The 22218-nt window shown below is 37.5% G+C and overlaps 1 protein-coding gene across 3 annotated transcripts in view; it reads right to left on the reverse strand.

The window, feature by feature from the left end:
• Positions 1–22218, reverse strand: part of LOC102689203 (cytosolic carboxypeptidase 6-like) — a 511816-nt gene that overhangs the window by 187221 nt on the left and 302377 nt on the right. For all 3 annotated transcript variants that reach the window (XM_006635243.3, XM_015356263.2, XM_015356265.2), the window contains one exon: positions 1789–1828. In XM_006635243.3, coding sequence (XP_006635306.2) covers positions 1789–1828 — 40 coding nt within the window. The remainder of the gene's footprint in view (positions 1–1788; positions 1829–22218) is intronic.

Below are 22218 nucleotides of genomic sequence, written 5' to 3' on the forward strand. Positions count from 1 at the left end.
ATTCAGTCCTTTAACCAGCTCACCAACTTGCCTGGGCATTGCGGTGAGTCTAAGCAAATTTCTGTTAAAGAGGCCCATCATAGCCTGGATTTAGAGTTATTGTGGACAGATGTACAGTATAGTGTTACAGCTTTGATGTGAAAATGTTAAACACAGCACTTGTCCATGGCTTTGCAAGATATATATACAGTATATAACCAAGAACTCAAAGCAAAATTAATGTAATGCACACAATCCTGAAGGAGATGAGGCTAAACAACTGAAAAGCTGAAACTGAAATAACAAACAAACTAATTTTCCCATTTTCTAATTACCCAAAAAATATTTTCTGAAATTAAAACTAAAAAGAAATTATATGAAGTAAAAGCTTTCCCTTTAAACAAACCTCTCAATGCTTGGTAACTTTAGAGCTCACCTCACTTGGTGCTGCTGCAGCTTTTTTTTACAGATATGAAAATCAGGATCACTTTAAATGTCACCTGCTTTTATCTGTGGATCTTTCTGTTGGCCTTTCAGCTCAAGCCCAGGACTTTGTGTGGGTACAGGGCCTTGTTGATCATGTCTCAACACTCAAGGATAACATCCTTGACGATAAAGAAAAAACTGTTGTGCCTTTTTAATCTTCTCTCTTAGGAAGGGTTAAGGTCTGGTTCAGAGAAGCAGACAAGCTGGTTTGCATCCAAGATCACCTAGATTTGATTCTGCGTTTTACCATCAGTTTATATATCACCAAACATACAGCTATATTGAAACCTGATGGATGGATAAATTGATATACACATTTATATTTCATGGCTTGATGATTTCAATTCCTTATTTCCTGGTCTCATTACTATTAAAATCAGCAGCTGCGAGAATTCTTTCTCCCACCAGATGATTCCACCATATTACATCAAATCATTACATTTGGTATCTGTGAGTTCTCAAATTGATTTTAAAACTGTTGTAAGTAAGTGTATCTCTAGGAGCTTTTGATTCCAAAAGTTTTGTAAAGCTCTCTGGGATCTAAAAACAATGATTGCCTTGTTGTAACAAAAAAAAAAAACACCTGAAATCTGCCAGGGATAAAGCTTTTTGCTGTTATATTACAGTACTTGACTAAGGAATTCAATTACACTTGATATCAGCTACTGTAGGCTGAACTGACTTCCTTTGAGCCAAAGTCAGAAATATTCTTATCTGAATGCCTGTTTACCCTCTTTTTTGTATATTTTTGGTTTTAAATCCATAAGGTGCTCTCAGGTGCTTTCATGTGCAGTATAAAAAAATTAGGTCTGACTTAATTTAGTAATTATTAGACACCTGATTTTATTAATACGCAGTCTGAAATCAACTAATTTACATGAAACATCATGATCTGGAATGTTTTGAGAAACCAAATTCAAATAGAGACCCAAAACAATAATCTCTAAGCAGTAATCTGTTCTTCGGCAACAAATTTGTGAACTATACTAAAAGTAAATTAACAACTTGAACAAAAATAACAATCCTTGAAGTGAAAACAGATACTCATGTCAAAGCAATAATAATATATTAAATTCATCTTTTTACCCCCAAGCACAGTGAAGTTAAAAGCAAGCCCTTGCTATTGTCCTGTTTTTGCAATTGAATTAAACAGAGAATAATTTTCCGGCACTGGAAGAGAACCCTTTCACAATCACAAATGCAACCACATATTTTGTTGCTCAGAAGTCACTTGAGAGCAAAATAATCTTTTTTGTTTCCAATATGCTCAATGGTCAGTGGGCAGTCAAACCAGCTGTTTATTGAGGGAACCCATGTACTCACCAGGACTTGTTATGGTCAGAAGGTCAAGCCGCCTCTGTTGCTGAAAAAGAAACAGAGAACAGCCATTGAAGAGTTTGCCTTTGGCAGACTCACTCAGACATCCACGAATCCACACTCAAAAGAAAGTGATATCCTGATAACTGCAGGTAAGGAGTCCTAGAAAGGTGCTGTAGACAATCATCGTAAATCTGAGGCATGTGGTGGAAAAGGGAATAGAACTGATGTTCTGTTAAAAAGAGCAGCTTTTCTTCTGAGATGAAAAAAAGAACTTGTCTAAAACAATTGAGTGAAAGTGGTAAATTCTTTGGATTCCTATTGTTTTCACATCTAACTTTGCTATCTGAAAACCAGATCAATGTGACACGTGCAATTTGTAAACAGTGTCACAGAATGCTTTTATTCAGGTTCTAACAGTCCTGAACAAAATTAACTTAAAAAGAATGAATGAAAAAACTCTTGTCAATACTCAATTATATTCTGCCTACATGCAAACACAGTACTGCACTTGTGAATAAAAGTTATACGGGTGCACTATGAATATGGTGGGTTACTGAGAGCTCAGTTTAAGTACTTAGTAAATGATTCCCCACAAATCTGCAGACATTTAAGTACCTACAAATAGGTGTATATATTCATATATGTTCTCATAACTCAAGTAAGAAAAAAAGAAGTTATGTCTTTTTAACTCCTGAAAACATGATGTTTACAAATTGTTGTCCCCATACCCTTGACTTATTCAGATCCACATACATAACATATTTGAATCCAGTCCAAATTAAAAAATGTAAGCACAATTAAGGTAAGTTAATACATTTGAAATGTAAGCTATATTGCCATTACAAATGACGAATATGGCCATGGACTGTAAAAATTCAGAAATCAGCTGTCATCACAGGGCATGCAGCATTTTGAGATAGGTATGTGAAAAGTGATGGCAGAGATGTGGTGTGCAATTAGAAGGCAGGTCAATGTTCATTACATCTAGAATGAAAAACTGCAATAAGGTCAGGAGATATTAAGTGTCTTATCTTTAATAGGCTATGCAAATGTTAAGTATGATGTGCTCTAACTTGTTTCCATGTTTGCTGGACTGCTTCAGGCATAGCAATAAATCAGGGATCTGAGGAAACAAATGAGTTATATAATAATGTGGGTTTAGAACTGAAAACGCCCTTTTTTACAGACAGAGTACTTTTTTTGATGATCTACACACTATTTGAAACATTTAGTTTTAGGGATTTCCTTCCTCAGTCCAAAGGCCTACTTGTAGGTTAGTTGGCGTCTGCGAAAATTGGAGTGTGTGAGGGTCTTTATCTGTGTCTGCCCTCAATGAACTGCCTTATGCCTGTTGCTTGCCGGGACAGGCTCAGGCTCCCCCGCGATCCCCTATTAGATTAGGTGGTTAGAAAATGGACAGATTTGATAAAAACAAAATTGCAGTTACTTTATACTGTACCTCCTCTTCTTTCTGGGATTTGTTGGTTGGTATTAAAGTCATGTGTTTACATGTAAAAGAAGTTCTGTACTGGTTTTGTTATACAAAAAATCTATTATGCTCCAACAAGATAAATGATAGGTGTCAATACTAAACAAACTACACCTAGATCAGGGACCTGACTTAGAGAGGTGGATTTATTCTGAAATCACATGAACCACGATTATTGCACATAGACAGAGGCCACTCAATTAACTGTGGGGCGCATTAAGGTAATTTTGTGCACCTATATTATTTATTTTTACTGTAGCAAAGGGTTTAGTTACCTACGCAATTATAACTTTTTCATAACATTACATTCTCATCACAGTTTTCTTTTATATTAGCTGTTTACTTCTTTCTTGTTTTTTGCTTTGTACTGAATGTGTTGAAAGGTTGTACACATACATCTCTCAAAGTATTATGACTGCAAGCTTTAAAACAACAAAAACTGAGCAAGGGTCTGGATACTTTCAAATGTGTCATTATGAGCATAATATGCAGACGAATTTGAAAAGTGTACATTTGACCATTGTATGGTGATGCCAATTAGGTTGTACCATTAAATATACTGTAAATCAACAGTGGTACAATTTTATGAGGATGTCTTTGCACTAGGTTCTTTATATACAAGAGCATTTGCTATTGTGTATTTAAGTCTTCCTGCTTCAACAGCTATGGTCAGGCTTTTGAGTATCACTGAAGACACTGTGATTGAGTGTTTTGAAATCATACCCAATTTTATACTTCAGATGTCCTGTCCAGAGTAAGGACACGTATTGCTATCGTATCCCTTTCTCTCTGCCAAACCTTGGAATTTCAGAGTGCTAAATTAATCAACACCTTTTTCTCTCAACTCCAGAGAAATAAAATGAGATCATGTGCCGCACTTACTGCTGAAAATGGAGAATCTTTTTTTTATGTACCTTGGCTTTCTTTCTCTTTACCAGTAAGTGGCTGCCTGCTCAGAATGAATTCATAGGTCAGGGATCATGATCAATGAGTCTGCAATCACAGACCAAAGCTTACTTCCTACAGATTCAACAGGTTTAGTAGAAAAACACACATAATCAGAACACGCTTTAAGTGTTCCCCTTGAAAGTAGATTGTATTACATTTGAAAAAGTCCTCCTTAGAAAGCATCTAGTGTACTCATTTACAAGAGCTGATGAAGGATCTATTGCTTGCATACACAATGTATTGTGTGCTGAAAGAAAAAAAGAAAAAACAACGTTTTGGCAGTGGAGACTCCTTCAGGTGTCACAGATAAAGAAGGCTCCACAGCTGAAATGTTGTGCTCCTTTATTACTTTTCAGTGTGTTCCCATTCTTTACCTGCTCCTTTGTAGCCTATGCATGCTACCACAGCTAGCTACTCAAACTTATTCTGTATAGTGCCCACCAAAGGTACTGGGACAGCCAAGTCAAAGGTGTTATTTTTGCTAATTATTAATTATGCTATCACGATGAATGGTAATGTGAATGTTAACTACAATATAATATACATTTTACTGTTGGGTAATTAATTACATGCTTGCATTTGACCTCATTAGATCAAAAATAAAAAATGTGCAAACCAATGACTTCAAGTGACCATTAAATACTGGGAAAAAAATTCAGTACTTGGCTGTATATCTTTTTGAGGCAATAACTGCAGTCTGTAACCCATGTTATGTGCAATACTTGGAAATGCTTTTCTGTAGTCACTTTGACTTATCTATTATTAAGTGTTCTGAATTCATTTTATTCTCCAACATGTAAAATACATGTTCAGATGGAACAATATACTAAGATTGACAAAGCCAGACTAACATTTTCCTATTTTTATTCCTCCCTTTGATTGCACTGGCCTTATGTTTTGATACATGACTAATACTTTTGAATGTATTTTCTTCTATGTAATATTTATATTAATCTCAGGATTACAAATATAATTTTTTCACTGTAAAGCAAAATAGCAGTATTGACTTTTCGAGGGCAGAAGATTAAAACAAACAAAATGGACTTCCAACCTCTGCCTCCAGAGAGCAGATATGGGACACCTTTGCTTCCTGTTTTTTTTTCCTGTTCATTCATCTTCTCATGGCTGATGAGATGAGTGAAGGCAGCAGCATCAGATCTCCATCTTGTCTGAACCTACGTCCTTTTACAATACGCAATCAATATGTACATATATGATCACAGACAAGCACTGTCATCCTTTACCTGAAGCAAGATTACTCACTACTTTAATAAGTGCTTGTTTAACTATACTTAGTTGTGTCCTATCAATTATTAATCACAGCAAATGCTATGCTTGTAGTGAATTAACTAACTGAAGACACAGGGTTCCAGTGCTTGTGTCTAAAAACTCTAGATATTCACTGAAAACAGAACATACAGTACTTCCATGACATGCTCCATTTGTTCCTTCTGTAGATGTGGACTGGTGACTGTGATATATACACAATTTTCTTGGTGAAGGTTTTAATAACATAAGCACAAAAGAAAAGTTGGCCATTTGGTCCATCTGTTTGGTAGTTAGTAGCTTAGAAGCCAAATTATTGGCACCAATCACATGGGTGGGTCACTTGCTCCGCACTCCCACAACCCGTTGGGTAAAGAACACCCACTTGTTCTCAGTTGATATACACTTCCTTGTGGTTTCCACTTGTGTTCGTTCAGTGTTTACTTTGCCAACGCCAGTATGGATCAGACTATAAAGGGTCCGTTCTTTCAGCTTGTCACTGTTGAACATCCCTATAAGTGCTGGTTTTGTCAGCAGTTAGATTTTATGTGTCATTTCAGTTGTAAAGCTTCAAGAAAATAAGTCTTGAGGAGGAGTCGGTTGTACCTACAATGACTCAAACAGCATTAGAAAGGCTATATATGAGAGGACCTTCTTGCTTGTTATAATTATTGTTAGTAGCTTAATAATCGTAGGTCCTCATCCTGCTGCTTTCTAAAGTACTTACTTAAATAATATGGTTGGGTAATTCCAGGCACCCACTATCCTCATCTGCCTGTTTTCAGTTGTATGGTACATGTATTGTAAATGTCTTAGGCATTTGTCACTAAAAGAACACACAGTCTGTAAGGTGTACAGAAGGTCTGATTCCTGTGCTACAAGTATTATTTCTAATGTTTTTGCCAGTACCATGGCACATATTTTCCATAAGTACCTAATAAACCAAGACATCCATTTTATGATTAGTAATAAAGTACTATAGATGAAAATTCACCTATCCATCTATCATGGGGTCACAGAGGAGCCAGGCCCTGTCCTGAAAAGCCACCGGTGCCACACAGGATACACCCAGGACGGCATGCCAGTTAATTGCAGGACATAACACACACACTCTCACACCAGGGCCAATTTTCCCAGAAACCAATTGACCTACCAGCATGTCTTCGGACTGCGGGAGGAAACCACAGCAACCGGAGAAAACCCATATGAACACGGGGAGAACATTCAATCTCCACAGAAAAAGCACTCGAGAAATTGAACCCAAGGCCCCAGTGCTGCGAGGCGGCAGTGCTAACCACTGTGCTGCCCAACATGAAAATCATCCTTGAATATTAATAATCAATGTGAATATGCAAATAATCCATTTGTTGTAGATGTCGCTGGGGCGATGAGAATGTGTGAAACTATCTGATGAAAAATGAAGACTTGGTTCTCTTGGATATTAACCAATCCAATGTCTTATATAAAACAATTATCTTTAACATACTAAGGTCTGAGACATAACCTGCTAACGTCCTAAGCATACATTATCACATTATTAATAGTCATAGAGGACACTGCTGTGAAATATGATAGTCACCAATGCCACGGACATAATTTCATTTATTACTGATACCCTAGCAACCAACAGTTGGAACATGTTTTACAGAAATTTCCTTAAGCATTTGAGCTAACAAGCAGTCCTCTGTCACCGAAACCATTAACTTGCAGCTAAGCCACCTTAATTGAAGAAGAATCAGATACACATTTCCCAAAACACCGCTGCAGAAACAAGAAGAGGTTCTTAAATTTTGTACTCTTTGCCCAGAAACACTGGCAACCTAATTCTAGGATGCATCCAAATCTACTTTCACCCAACGCATCCGACCAACAGATTTGTCTACAATTCCTGCGGTGGCAGCAGGACAGGTTTCAGCAGAGCTCTAGTTCTGAGAGGGTGATTGTGCAGCAGAGGTCACTGTAGCAGCGTGACAGATAATAACCCCTGCCTGTTCCTTTTCTCCAGCCCTGGTGATGCAGCGCAAGACCTGTTGGACATTCTACACGCTTCTCTGAAAGGCTCTCATGTTACACCTCATCGCTCGTTACTGTCTGACAAGAATTTTCTTTTTGGTTCAAGTCCACATGAACAATTTTAGTGCACTGTTATGGACTAAAATAATTTTGAATTAAAAATATATCATACAACATGTACTGTATAAGGCTTGTATAAATATACCTGTATATGACTTATAAAGATACATTTTTATGAAATAAAATAAAAATAAAGAAATATGCAAAAGACCAGCTTCATGTGACTATGGAAAGTATGCTTTTTTAATATCAATATCTTATATCTGGTCAAGGATTCAGAATGTCAAAGTACAGGGGGCACATTTTAGTAACCTGTTTTAGGGTTATCGCTCCTGCCTTATTGAAAGTGACAGTAGTTTTTTTTCTTCACAAAACCCAAATTAGCAGACACTCTCTTGAGTGAGAAATTCATTGCCCGTTTCTAGTCGAACCAGATTCTGCATAATATTCATGTCTGTCTTTCTAGTTCACTCTCTTATCTTTTGATATCAATGTTCATCTCTCTGGTATTCTCTTCTGTTAACATAAAGCAGATTTCTCTAAAACAGATCACATCAGAGAGGATGTGAATCTCCGATATACCTTCTCTGCACGTAGTGGTCCCCTCTGTTGGCTACATTCAGAACTGCAGGCTTGACTGTAAGAGGAAAGCAGTCTTGTTTTTTCAAAAAAGCACCACAGGCTCATTAAAGATGTTCTGTTTATACGTTTTCAGCATGATATTATATTAACCAAATAACGAGGCTTGCTTAAAGGACTTAAATAATAATTATATGATGAGCCATTTTGTTAATTTGCCTTTCAACCATAAATAAAGGTCAAGTGAGACAGCATTTCAAAGGCTTTTTAATATTATTTTACATGGAAAAACAGATGCTTCTAACATATCCATTTTGTCTGTCATATAATTATGTTTTATTGTTTCCTTTAAGTGGCAGTATTTCAAAATAAGTATTTCACAAGAAGAAAAACGTCTTATGCTAGGTCATCTATAGTTATCTGCTTGGTCCTTAAGAAAATACTATTTTATTTTGCATATTAAGTGTGAAACTCACTCTAAGATCTCAAGAGTCTGTGCCAATCTTATCTGAGAAACTGCATTGTTGCAGTTAACAGTTCTCCTGTAATACAAATTGCTGCTCTTACTTCACAGGCCCCAATTATCTGTAGGTTATTCCTCAGACATCCCATCAAAAAAGCGCAGGACACCACAGCAACTAAGACCAATGAGTCTCATACTCTAATTGTAGACATAGGCAGAGCTCAGCACTCACTGTTGCAGTAGTCCCAACCGTATGTACAGGAGCAGATATGAGAATGTAATAAAATAAATGATCAGTCTTTTCCTGAAGATCTTGTATAAGTGACGAATCTCCATGATTCTAAGAACACAAAAGTTATAAAGCCCTGCTGCAATAAATCACACAGATTCCTGAATGCAGAGTACGTAGTGGTATGGCCAAAGAAGATGTGTGGTGCATTAGCTTTATTTATGACACACTTCTATACTATACACGTTGGTGCATGTACAGTATGCTATCCTAAAGCATCATATTCATCTACAGACATAGGAGCAACAGGACGAGGAAAATTGGTCCAATTAATGTGTTTAGTAAGAACACATCAAGGTCAAGTTTCCACTATAAACGTATTTAATTTCCACCAAATATTTTTGTTTCAATCAATTTGCTTTAAATGGTAATGATTGTTGTTTGACCTGATAAAAGAAGCTGAAATGGAATGGATGGGTACATCAACAACAAAACAACTAAATTCAAAGTTTGTGTTTGGACTTTCTTTGCAAAAGGTTTTAGAACATTTTAATAAATCGTCATCATCAATAGCAAGTTTAACTCTTCCAGACATTCAAAGTTTGTATTTCATATATATTTGAAAACTATAAAAAAACTGTTTCAAGACATTACATATTGAACCATTTGACTAAGGCAGGAGTGGCTGAGAATTGGAATTTATCCTTAGAAATCATCACTATTATCATACAAAAGCAACACTGTAGTGAGGATGGTGCAGTGGTGAAACGGTGAGTTAGCACTGCTGGCTCATAGCTCTTCACTCCTGTATTCTATATTAGCCTGTGGGACTTTCTGTGTGGAGCTTGCATGGTCACCCTTTGGTCACATGGTTTTTCTCTAGGCACTTCAGTCTCCACTCACCTTCCAAGGACTTATGGCTAGATAACTTTGCCTCTCTAAATCACCTTACGATGGCCTGGTGGAGGTGCACCTAGTGCCATGGGTTTCCTGAGCCTTAGAAGGAATTAGTGGCTTTCTGATCCTGGATGGACATTGAAATCACAAAACATTCACAATAACAGTAAAAATTCTAAGACCATAGCAATGGGAATGTAGGATCAACAGTTCTGGCAATACAATCTGTACATCTCACCTCACACTGCACTTATCATATTTTGAAGTACCTGATGAATAAATTTCAGGAGACATTCACCGGCCTTGGTGCCTGCCTCCACTCGACCCCCCTTCTGCCTGCTAGATAACAAGGGGCAAATGTCTACCACTCGATGGGGTGGAAAGATTCAGTTGTAATACCATGTCTCAGTCTGCCCCAATCCTCAACCCTGATGGCATTTATCCTGAGATAATTAATCTACTGTGAATTAGAGCATTACAGAGCGCTAACACCCTTTGCTTCACAGTCTCATTGTCACTCCTTACATGGATAAGGTGCTTAGTGTTTCTGAGGAGGAAAAAAATCACATTAGGGAAGGCAATCCTGGGCAGAAAATGGGATTGTATTAATCTGTATCGAATTCAGCCAAGGGCTACGGAATCCCACCACCAAAAACTCTGCTAGCCAGCCAGGGATTATATTAAGTGGGTGTCCAGCACTCCTAGGTTGCTAGGTATTACAGAGGACACATACGATATTGTTGCAGATTGGAGTCTGCACAATGCTATGTCAGGAAAATAACTGGTGACTGCAGGTTGCACACTAAACAGAGTATTCATCTGTTGGGTTATGAGTATTGGAGAAGTGGGAGTCTCGGTGCAGGAAAATAGGTTGAAGGTGCTAGGAATGTAGGACACAGGTTATCAATGAACCACACAAGTTGGTCCATTTAAAAATCAACCAGAGTGGATTTTTTGGGGTATACAATACCATATCTCGTATAAACCTCAGAGACTAGCTTTTGGTAACACAGTGGTTTAGAGGCTGTGAGTTTCTGTTTTCAAAATAATGAAGTGCTAGTGATTCCTAATTAGAAGTAACAGTGATTCCTATTTACAGAATATTAATGGTCTCTTCAAACCAGACTCTGCTTTTTGTTATTTTTTCCAGAGTTCCAGAAAAAGAAAAATACACATGCAAACTTTCTTCTCAGACACCTATTAATTTTATCTAAGAGATTTCACAACTTTTCCATTTCTAGTCTAATCTCAGCCAGGTGAAACCTTGCATGGCTCTAATTAACGGAGCGGGTTTGGAGATAGTGAAGCGGCTGTAAAAAGTTAATCTATGAAGACGGCACAGAAATCCATTAATTTACTAAACCTCACTTTTATGACACAAATGAAATATTCATGCACAATCGACACAAAACCGTTCACAACACTGTTTGAATTTACTTTTCATTTCAGTACTGATTATAACTGAAAAAGAGAGCACCTCGGCAAAGACCGGGAACATGAGACTTCTGAAACAATGGCCAAAGGTAAATAACAATGAGATACTTGTAATGCATGTTGATGTACCATAAAAGATAAAGACAATTTCATAATGCCAGAAAAATACAAAGAAACACAATTTGTGAGCTATACAAAAGCTTATTGGAAAATCTGTATAATAAATTAGGGAATGTGCCTTGGATTAATTACTGTATAATCGGAGTATGTACAGTAGGTAAGGTCAGCCTACGCACTCCACACATGTTCTTTTTCCAGAACAGATGAGCAAGGTAAATTAGTCATGAGTTATTTAACTTCTGTGTGACTCTTCTCTGGTCTTAATTGTCATTGCAGCTCGCCCATGGGAATACCCTTACCGAGGGTCACTGACAGCAGATAGGGCAGATGAGTCAACAACCTGACTCACCGCTTACTGCATCACACCACCTACAAGTTGTACAAAGACACGTTCAAACATGAGTGTTTCCCACTTTTCTTTCCTGCCATATACAGTATATACAGTGTGGTGAAAAAGTAAGTACACCCCCTCAAGATGGTTTAATATATTTATATATATTTTATATATGATTTTCACCCAGTCCTCACCAAGTCCTAATAGAAGATAACATTAACCGCATTTGACAAATAACACAAAACTAAAAAGCAGCCAGCATCCAATCTCTTTTTGTAAAAAAGTAAGTGAATTTTTAACTGCACCATCTTAATTAAGAAGGGATATAGAATCAGGTGCACAAAAACATGAACTGTTGCTGCTTAATAATTTGGTACCCATTTCTAAGCAACATGAAGCACATCATTGCATTGCATAAGAAAGATAACTGAGAAAATTCAAGACCCTTGCCAATGTACCCAAGAGTGTCCATCCTACATTCAAATATATCAAATGTTCTCCAAGATCTGACCATATGATGTCTCAAAGATTCCCAAGGTTACATCAAGGACTCTACAGGCCTCTCGCTATAGTTAATATCCAGAGAGTTCACAAGTTTAAGATGAAAGAAGAATGCCTTTCATGGAAGGACAGTCAGGGCTGTCTAAGAAGAAGAAAATTGACGCATGGCTTAAGTTTGCAAAATAGCACTTGAATGAAAAACAAGACTTCTGGAACAATGTGCTCTGAACAGATGAGTCAAACGTGGAGTTGTTTGGCCATAATGCCAAATGTCAGTCTTTGTTGAAAACCAAACACTGCTTTTGACCAGAATAACCTCATACCAACCATACCTGGTTTGGGGGGTAATGATTTGGTCCTGTTTTGCTGCCTCAGGACCTGGACGACTTACTGTCATTGAATCTACAATTAATTCTATTATTCATTGTAGAATTCAAGTGAAAAATGTAAGACCAAAAAAGCTAAAACTGAACCAAAAGTTGATCCTTCAACAGGGCAATTGGCCAAAACAGAAGCAAATTAATGACAGCAAAAAAAGAAGAAATTCAGATTTTGGAGTGGCCAAGTAAAAGTCCAGACCTAAATCTTATAGAAATGCTGCGGCGGGATCTAAAGAGAACTGTGCATACAAGAAAGACCTTAGACATTACAGAGCTGAAGCAGTTTTGTAAGGAAGAGTGAGATAGAAGTCCTCCCTGGCTGGCAAGGTGACAGACTGATCAACTCTTTGGCAACATTTAATTGCAGTTATTCCTGCTAAAGGGGGTGCTACATACTACTGAATCAAGGGACTCAATTTCCTATACAAAGATATTGAATACTGGCTGTTCTTTGTCAAATGAGTTTAGTTTTATCTACTATTAGGACTTGGTGAGAACTAGGTGAAGGCCAATTATGTCTAAATAAGTAAAATCTTTTGAGTATGAACTTTATTTTTAACCAGTCTGTACAATATATTGAGGATTAGTGAGAGGTGATTTAGCAGTGGAGTCTGTTTTCTCTAGGTAGTGTAGGTGCTATACAATACTATACTGGAGTTTTTAACAAACGTTCGAGAGGGATGACAGCAACTGAGTTCTCTTTCACCTCCACTACTTTAACTTCCATGATGCCACCTCTGAAAAGGTACAAATACCATAGTAAGCCCCTCTCTTCCTTGTGTTTATTTTTCTGCATTCCCTTCTCACTCAGCACAGCATCAAGTGGGTTAAGCCAAAGCCTAACTTAATTTCACAATATACTTTCCTAAATGCATCTTCTTATTAGGTGTTTTAGCAAGGTTGATGATATTTTATCACCAACAATATAATGTGGGAGTGATGCCTGGGACAAAAAAGACTTTAACTAGTTTCAGTAAGACTAATAGAAACAAATAGATAGATAGATAGATAGATAGATAGATAGATAGATAGATAGATAGATAGATAGATAGATAGATACTTTATTGATCCCGTGAGGGAAATTGCAGTGCAACAGCAGCTTAACACACACAACACAGCCACAGTGTAACGAATTATATAATAATAGTACAATACATACAATACTCACAGTCCGGACACACAAGAGCAAACTAGAACAGAACAGTACACAGAAAATCGTATCACACGTATGAATGTAAATATAGATGTAACCATAGATATAAATATAAATATAAATGTATTGCACAGGTCCCTGGCATATATTGCACAAAAGTGGTTGTAAACGGGAAAAAGAAAAAGAAAAAGAAAGAGAACAGATGTAGCAGTAGATGTGTATATGCGTTTAGTCCAGAAACAGGTCACTGTCGATGTTGCCTCTGCCAAGACACAAAGTGGATGCGTTGTACAGTCTTATGGCAGACGGCAAGAATGACCTCCTGTAGCGCTCCCTGTCACACCGTGGATGAATCAGTCTATTGCTGAACGTGCTCTTCATTCCTGCAAGCCTGTCATAGAGGGGATGGGAGAAGTTGTCCATGATGGCCTCTAGTTTGGACATCATTCTCCTCTCAGCCACTACCTCCAAGGGGTCCAGGTCAGACCCAATGACAGAGCTTGCTCTCCTGATGAGCTTGTTCAGCCTTTTGGAATCTACTGCTCTAATCCCAGAGCCCCAGCACACCACTGCGTAGAAAATGGCACTCGCTACCACCGACTGATAAAACATGTGTAGCATCTTACTACACACATTGAACGTAGTACGAGTCCACCATCTCCATGCCACTCCCATGGATGTGGTGGTAAATATGGTGTTGAGGCAGCGAGGTACCTTTTACATCATAATTACACCAACCATTCCGGATAACTATAAATAGATGTGCCCTTGGCAGGTTTGGGGAGTCAGTGAAGTACTTAGTCTCCCTTTAACTTGCCTGTTTGTACTACTAAATCTGAGCCAGATTTTTACCTTTTCTGTTCAATAAAGTGTACATCTCTGCACTTAGTATGTCGCACCTGATGGATTGGTCTGATATCCTCAGAATCTGTGGAAAATGCCTGCTTAGTGTCAAAATGTAAATGCCATGTTTCTATGAATCCAGTGGGCTTAGATTATTTGCTGTTGGACGGTATATACCTATTCCAGATAAAAAGTCTTATGAAAGAACTCCAGGAGGGTGAAGCAGAGATCAGTATATGTAGTGTATAATAAACAGCTTGCTCTACAGCACATGTCAAATGAACTACAAAAGTAAAGAATTGCCCAAAAGATTATTCAACCAAAACATGCAGCGTACATCTGAGATTCAGGCTGACTTCCCCACAGCAGTGAGTGCAAAACAAAGATCAGAATAACAAGGGACAATGCAAGGAATGCTGTTGACATGTGTTTAACTCAATGTCACATGTTTAAATTAATATCTAAAATCTCCTTTGAGTGGAGAATAATCAGAAATCCCATTCAAACTGTGTGCTCACTACCTTATATGCTTACACTTATGAAAACCTCACAGAATACTGTATATAATAGAATTGGCAATGAGTAATGAAATATTGTATGCATTCACATCATCTATGTTTTTGATCATAGTAAATATTAACTTGTGTTTATGTTATCCCCTCGTATTTGACTTTAAATTAAATGGTAGGGCTCACAGAACAATTACAACAATTCTGTAGTCATATGTCTATAGTCATATTTTTATGCTTTTGGGAGACAATTTTAAGGTTTGTTAAACTTAAGACCAGGTAAATATTGAATTTGTCATGCTTTGAGAAACAAGATTTTATAACTTTAAACCTTTGACACTTAAAAGGCAAAGTGGTGTTTATTGGGGAATTCTGTTAAACAGAACAGGGTCTGTAAAACTACTTGCAAGGTATTTGTAGAGTTCCTTCCCTTGAAGCCATTGTAGAAATTGTGAGTCAATTTTTATTTAATAATATTCTGCCTGTATTAAGTAATAACTGATCCCCATTCCCTTCATTATGTTTTCTATAATATCATCAGCATAAAACAGAACTGTTGTGTTTTGCAAAAAGAGACTACCATTTAGTGACACTTTTTTGAGGTCACTATTTTGCTTTTTGCATTTTCTATTCAAACAGAAACAAATAAGAACATCCCCTAATCTAAGCTGTCATAATTACCTGGTTCCCACAACCACAATTACTACAATTAATAACATATTTTAACATGATTTCTTTCTAAGATTAGACATTTTAAAGGCTGTAAAATGAAAGATCTAAGAATCTGCGTAATTGCATGACCAGGTGCCTTTAGTTTAAAAATAAACTAAAACAGATAAAACATTAATTCCTTTAGAGAGGAGCAGACTCCTAACTCTGCCACCTGCATTTTGCTGAAATCCCACTCTTGCAGACCTTCCAAGTTTAGATACAGAAATCTAATAATGCAGCCCCTCCCTCCCACCCGACACACACACAATCTCCGATTCAGCAGTTAAAAGCCATGATTGAATTTCATCTTGATTTCATTAAATATTCATAAAGGCCAATTAGAAGGGCAGCTAAGCAGGCTGTGAGGACCCCTTTCCATCATTCTGTCAAAGGCGGACTATCAGGAAACCCTGCTTGAAAGAGGACTCTGGGAGTCAATATCCAAATTCAATCTTTAATATACTTCTGCCATTAATGACTGACCTAAACAACCCTCTCATCCAATCTGTTCTGTTAACCATACCTGAAGAACCCACTAGTCTATAAAAGTATCTTCTTTGAGGGCTGATCACTCTGTTTCAGGTGACAATTCAATCTATCCAAAAATCTTTTTTTTTAAAGATTTAGTTTTTCAACAGGACCTCTGTTTTCTCCTCTTCTGCAAACTGTTAAACACTACAGGATATAATCCTCCCTGTGAACTGTAAAAGAGACAAGATTAATATGTGATTTAGACTCTGTGGCTTGAGGCTAGTACTCAATTCCCAAGCAACTGTGAGACTGTGATCCTGGTAGCAGATGTGCTCACCTGTAGATCAAGAAATCAAAAGAAGAGAATCTGGACAAAATCGATTATCCCATTTACTCCTCCACAGGGGAATTGCTGTCTTCCTTCCTCTTCCTGAGCAGCTTGTATTAAAAGACTCGCCATTTACTCACTGAAGAGTCCTCACCCTGATTTCAACACTGGAGGATTACTGACTCTCCCATTGACCCACAAGAGGATCAGAAGTCACCCTTTCAACTCATGGATAATCAATGACTCCCATCCAGATAGTGGACTCATTGACCCTCTACTTATATACTGGAAACTAAATGACCCTCACTTAGCAGACAGGTGAATAAGTGATGCTAGAGTATATTTATCTACCAAAGGATCAATGAGTCCCTGTTCACATACTGATAACCGTTCAGAAACATCCACCATTTTTGCTAGTCCTATATGCTAATACAATGCTCTCTTAGTTTGTAAAGAAATTAAAAAACAAATTAATTCAAACAATAAATGCTCATGTGCTTTCTCCACACCTGTTACGTGATGACAGAAAGTGTGCTTTCATAGTGACTGCAATCAACTTCATCCGTAAGTTGCATATATAAGATCGAAACCTGTTTTTATCAAATTGAGATAACCTTTTTTGCACTATTTTACTATTTTCTTGCACTCTAACCTACTTTAACTTGCAGATGCTTATCAAATATTGATATAGAGATATCAAGTATGTTAGCAACAAGTTTTGCTTTGTTCTCTCAGAAGGTTAGAACGAAGAAACTATTTTGTCCACTCATGCAGTAACTAATTGCAATATTGATCCAACTTTGTGAAACTAATCTTTATGGGCTCAGGGTTGCAGCACTTTAAATGCCAACATTTAGCCAACTTTGCCTATTGACATTCAGAAGCTGAACACAGTTTTAAGGTGCCTTTTAAGGTGACTAAGACATTAGAAGAGTCAGGGATACTCTCAGGCTTTTTGGAGAAGGTTTGGGAGTTAAAGTGTAATTAACAATGAGCCATTGCAAAGCGGTTTTCCGCGTGCCGCCTGCATTGATTTAATTTAATTATCATGTGGTTATTTTTGACTTTCCTGCTCGCCTTGTGCTTGATTGTGATGTGCAGGAGGACAGACACACCAGGATTAGCATAGCAATTTGCTAATCAACGCTGGCATATTGCTAATCAATCATTGGTGATCCGCCGGTTCAATTACATTGCAAAGGTAACCCAATTACAGCTCTAGCTCCTCTAATCCGAGGATAAGGAGTAGAAGGTATACAGAGGGATGGTCCAGGCAAATCTGGTATTACTCAGCACTGGAATCCAATAAAAAGAACAGATATACACAATTGGGTTTTTACATCTGTGTTTGCTTACATTTGTTTAATCAAGAATGAGACATTATAGAATAAGATTCTACAGCAGAGACAGTCATCCTGGGGTCCATTCAACTTAGCAACAGTGTTATGCCGCAGACACCTCATTCACAGCCTAACCATTTCAGTGACAATTAGCAGAATCAATATTACAATTAAAATGTAGATTGTACTGAAGCAGTGCAGGGCAAAATAGAAGGGAAAGATTCTGAGTAGGCCTGTACAATAAGGCAGTACTTTGGAAGTATAAAAGTGAATGTCTGACTTTTAAGGCTGTACAAATATAAAGAATTAAGACGAAAAGCATGTTGACATTCCATAATGCATTTAAGCCCATGCATCCTCGGTATACCAGTTCATCGTAAACAGGTAATGTTCTGGAATATTTAATTGATACAACAGACACTACTGAAAGACAAACTATGGACAGGATCTTTAACAACGACTGACAAATAAGAGAAGCATGTATTAATAGGCATGCATAGGGAAAAAAGGACCAATTTTAAAAAAATCAATGTTCCTTTTCCTGTGCTAATGTATTTCACCTGATTTTGAGTATAACTGCCCTCTATTACTGCTCCCTTGTGGTTTTCTGACATCTGAGGAACAGAAAAGTTTGCAGAGTATATTTGATGATGTGTTGCATTTTTAAGGACATATTCCCTTGTTACCTTTCTACATCCCTTCTGTCCAGTGTATTATTTCATACGTTCAAAAATACAATGAATAAACAGTGCATTTTTTCACTTTCTTGTGTCTGTTTTTTCTCACATTCTGTGACACAACTATATATGCTCACTAAGATAAATTAATGGTGTGTAACTGAATCCATAAATTTCTTTTTGAAGGGATTGTCTTTGAAAAACATTCTAATTTTGCTATCTTAGTCAGGTACGGGAATACATTTTTAATGTGCAACTAAAGCATCACTTATTTCAGCCAGTAATTAAAAAGGACATTAATTAGTACATTAGCAATCCATTATTTATACTTACAATCCCCAGAAGCCCTGAACTTTGCTCATATGTCTGTACAAAAAAAACATAAAAGAGAGAGGGGAAAAAGGGACCCGAGAAGATTAAGGAACTAATGCAGGAAAGAGACAGAACAGCAAATAACTGGACCAGAGAAATATAGTTCAGCGTGTAAGTTACACTACTATGAGTCTTTATTAGGCTGTAATATAGTAATATCTTCTAGTAGACAGTGTGAGTAGAAAAATGAGAAAACACAGAAAAACAAATGAAATGGTAACTTTGTTTTCAGATGAAGTATCCCACTGTTTCTTTCTGAACTATTTCATTGTGTCCAACTAGGATTTTTCAACAACTCAATCCAGGATTGTGTATGTACAGTACCAAAAAAAGTTCAGAAGACTCACTTTTTCCTATGTACATAAAATTACATAGACAATGTCACCAAACTGCAACTCACTAAAGCTGCAAATGAGGGGGGGGGGATTAGACAGCAGAAGGGCAGGGCTCAGTTATAGCATAAAATACACAGTGCATGAAACCTGATGACCAATCACACATCCTGCTGAAGTCTTAAATGCAGATTCTTGTAGTCTTGATGACAAGCAGCAGAAGCAGGAGACAACTAAGCAGAGCAGACGGAAAGCCACTGCTCTGGGTGTTTCTAGTCCAGCGGGGAGTCCTTTACGTGGGATCATACAGGGGCTCGTCTCTAATCCACTCAGTGCAGACTGGGCGCTGCCTGCCCTGCCTGCTGCCAGCCCTCCTGACACACTCATCAATCTTGTTAGAGCGGGGCCAGGGAGAGAGAGGAGGGGAGAGACAGGCGCAGTGCTGAAGCGCTGCCTGGGGTTAAAGTGCAATTTCAAGGCTTGTTTTAGACATTACCAGGATCATTCCGCTTCAGCTGGCACCAGCCTGAGCTACAAGGCTTTCCAAACTAGAAGCCGGATCCTGCTGCAGTGCCACCATGAAAGTAGCAGGATGCCCCAAACTCCAAGCCACAGTGGATTTTTATCAGCTAGAAGTAAGATTAATTTAGACTAATTTGCAATGCATTTGGAAAGATGAATCACAAAATAAACCCTTTTCTCATCGTTTATGCCATTTCAGAAAACTGCACTATACCTACATTTAATTTTTATAACACCTTGTACTTTTTTTCAGTTGAGAACCACCCAGCTTGGCATCAGCAGCTGTTTTTTTTTAAACAATTTGTTCCTTGCTTTTTCAAGTTGGAACAATCTCAGAGTAAGAACAGATGCTGAAACAATAAGAAGAAGAAAAAGAAAACAATAGTGATTAAAATCAAATTTGGGACCTCAGAGAACAGAAACAAATACAAAAAAACAACCTGATCAAGGAGATTTTGAACACCAGAGAAAACAACTGTCCAAGCTGATAGTGTTTGTGCTGAATGGTTACTATTTACATTAGAACAATGTCTGTAAAATACAACCAAGTTTATTTTGTGTTACTTTGGGGTTGTTACATGTCCTTTGTAGTTTTATTAGTAACAAATGAAAAATTATTCTGGTAGTAATATTCAGACACATCAACATTTTTTTTATATTCAGTACAGTCAACCAAAGATATTAAATAAGTACGGACAATAAAAAGGGGACAGTATTTTTTTAGAAGGCAGCAATGATTTGAGCTTACTAGTGAGAAGAAACTATTCACGCCATCTTATTGAGGCTGACCTGAAGTATAACTTGATCCCCGCATCCTTGAGTCCACAGATAAATACTTAACCAGCAGGCTGACCTTGGAGATCAAAAACTGAACTTTATCCAAAAGCTCAAGTGAGATTTATTGACAGAAAGACTGAAGATATGTGCAAATTATGTTTAAGAAAAGAAGATACAAACATTTGCATTAGCAATAGGACAGGGAATTGTTTAATTTCCTTCAAGTTCTCTGCAGAGTTCTTGATGGTGAGTTAGAGGATATGGACAAGGTATGAACTGATTATCAGGGATAGCATAGAGTTGCTTTGGGATTTCCCATATTGGCTGTTACTAGTCCTTCATAGTTTTAATAGTGCGAAATGACAATCCTGAATTCAGTGCTTAGAAAACAATGTTTGTAAGGGCAGTTACCCTACACAACCTTTACAAGACTGCACATTCTGAAGATTTACTGTGACAGTTAAAATTGAAAGTTTACTCAGTTTTGTATTCATAGCTATGTTTTGTGAAAATCCAAAGAATACTAGGAGAAACAAGCTAAGCAGATTAGATGAGCTTTAACCTCTTGTGGGTCTCTTCCAATACTCTGTGCTTAGCACTTCTTCATTTCTGTATAAAAGTGATAACAGTAATACTATAATTGATCTTCGACTGTATAAAACAATGCCTTCACCAGGGCATCCTGGGTTCTGTCCCTATCACTTTATTGTGTTACCCATGGCTTGTCCTGTGCCAGCATCAAGATGTATCTCTCTGCACAGGGTAGATAAGCTACAGTACAACATGTGAAGCTACTGTTATGAGCCAAAAGACTGACTGCCAACACTATTTTCTTTGTGTGAGGTTGTTAGTCAGATAAGTGTACAGTTGGCTTGTAACATACTTCTCAAGGGTGGGATGTGTTGTCTGTTATCAGTCTCTGTCTGAGCATGATTGGCTGTAGAATAATGTCTAGGGACACTGTTTGATTCAGAGTATATACGGTTCTGGGAAGATAAGGCCATTTGAGATAGACAATGCATTGTTGTGTGTTGGGGACACAGCTTTTGATGAGATTTTAAATAATAATAATAATAAATGTGTGTGGACACAGTTGTCAAGACATTCCCTACAAAACAGCTTGGCTTTAACCCAAGTATTACTGACATACAGTATTCTTCATCTACCAAATCTCAAGCACATACATTCCGAGATAATAATATGTGGCACCTCTAAATCACTTTCCAGCCATCATTTTCTAACCACTTTATCCAATACAGGATCACTGTTGAGCTGGAGCCTATCCCAGCAAGCAATGGGCACAAGGCAAAATATACCCTGAATGGGACACAAGTCCATCAGAGAGCACACACAGATACACACATGCACACCAGGACAAAATTGCTGTCCTTTGTGAAGGCCAATTACAAACAAAACCTCTCTTATTCATTTCAGTAATAGTTCTGGAAGTGCCCTCATTCTTGAACACTGAAATCTGAAGCATACATTTTAAGAGCGCTATGAACTACACATTTGTGTTCTATGGAAGAAATCTGGTTGAAATAAAGTTTAACAAAATGCTGTTTAGATGTTTTGAAGAAAGACACTGTGAAGACAGAAGAGAAAAATGTGCATTCAGTGATAGTATGGTAGAATAAGATGGCTAGTCAATACAGTCTTTGTAAGGGATTTTTGTTTGCAAACCA

Source organism: Lepisosteus oculatus, chromosome 9 (genome assembly GCF_040954835.1).
Source record: "Lepisosteus oculatus isolate fLepOcu1 chromosome 9, fLepOcu1.hap2, whole genome shotgun sequence".
Taxonomy (NCBI): domain Eukaryota; kingdom Metazoa; phylum Chordata; class Actinopteri; order Semionotiformes; family Lepisosteidae; genus Lepisosteus; species Lepisosteus oculatus.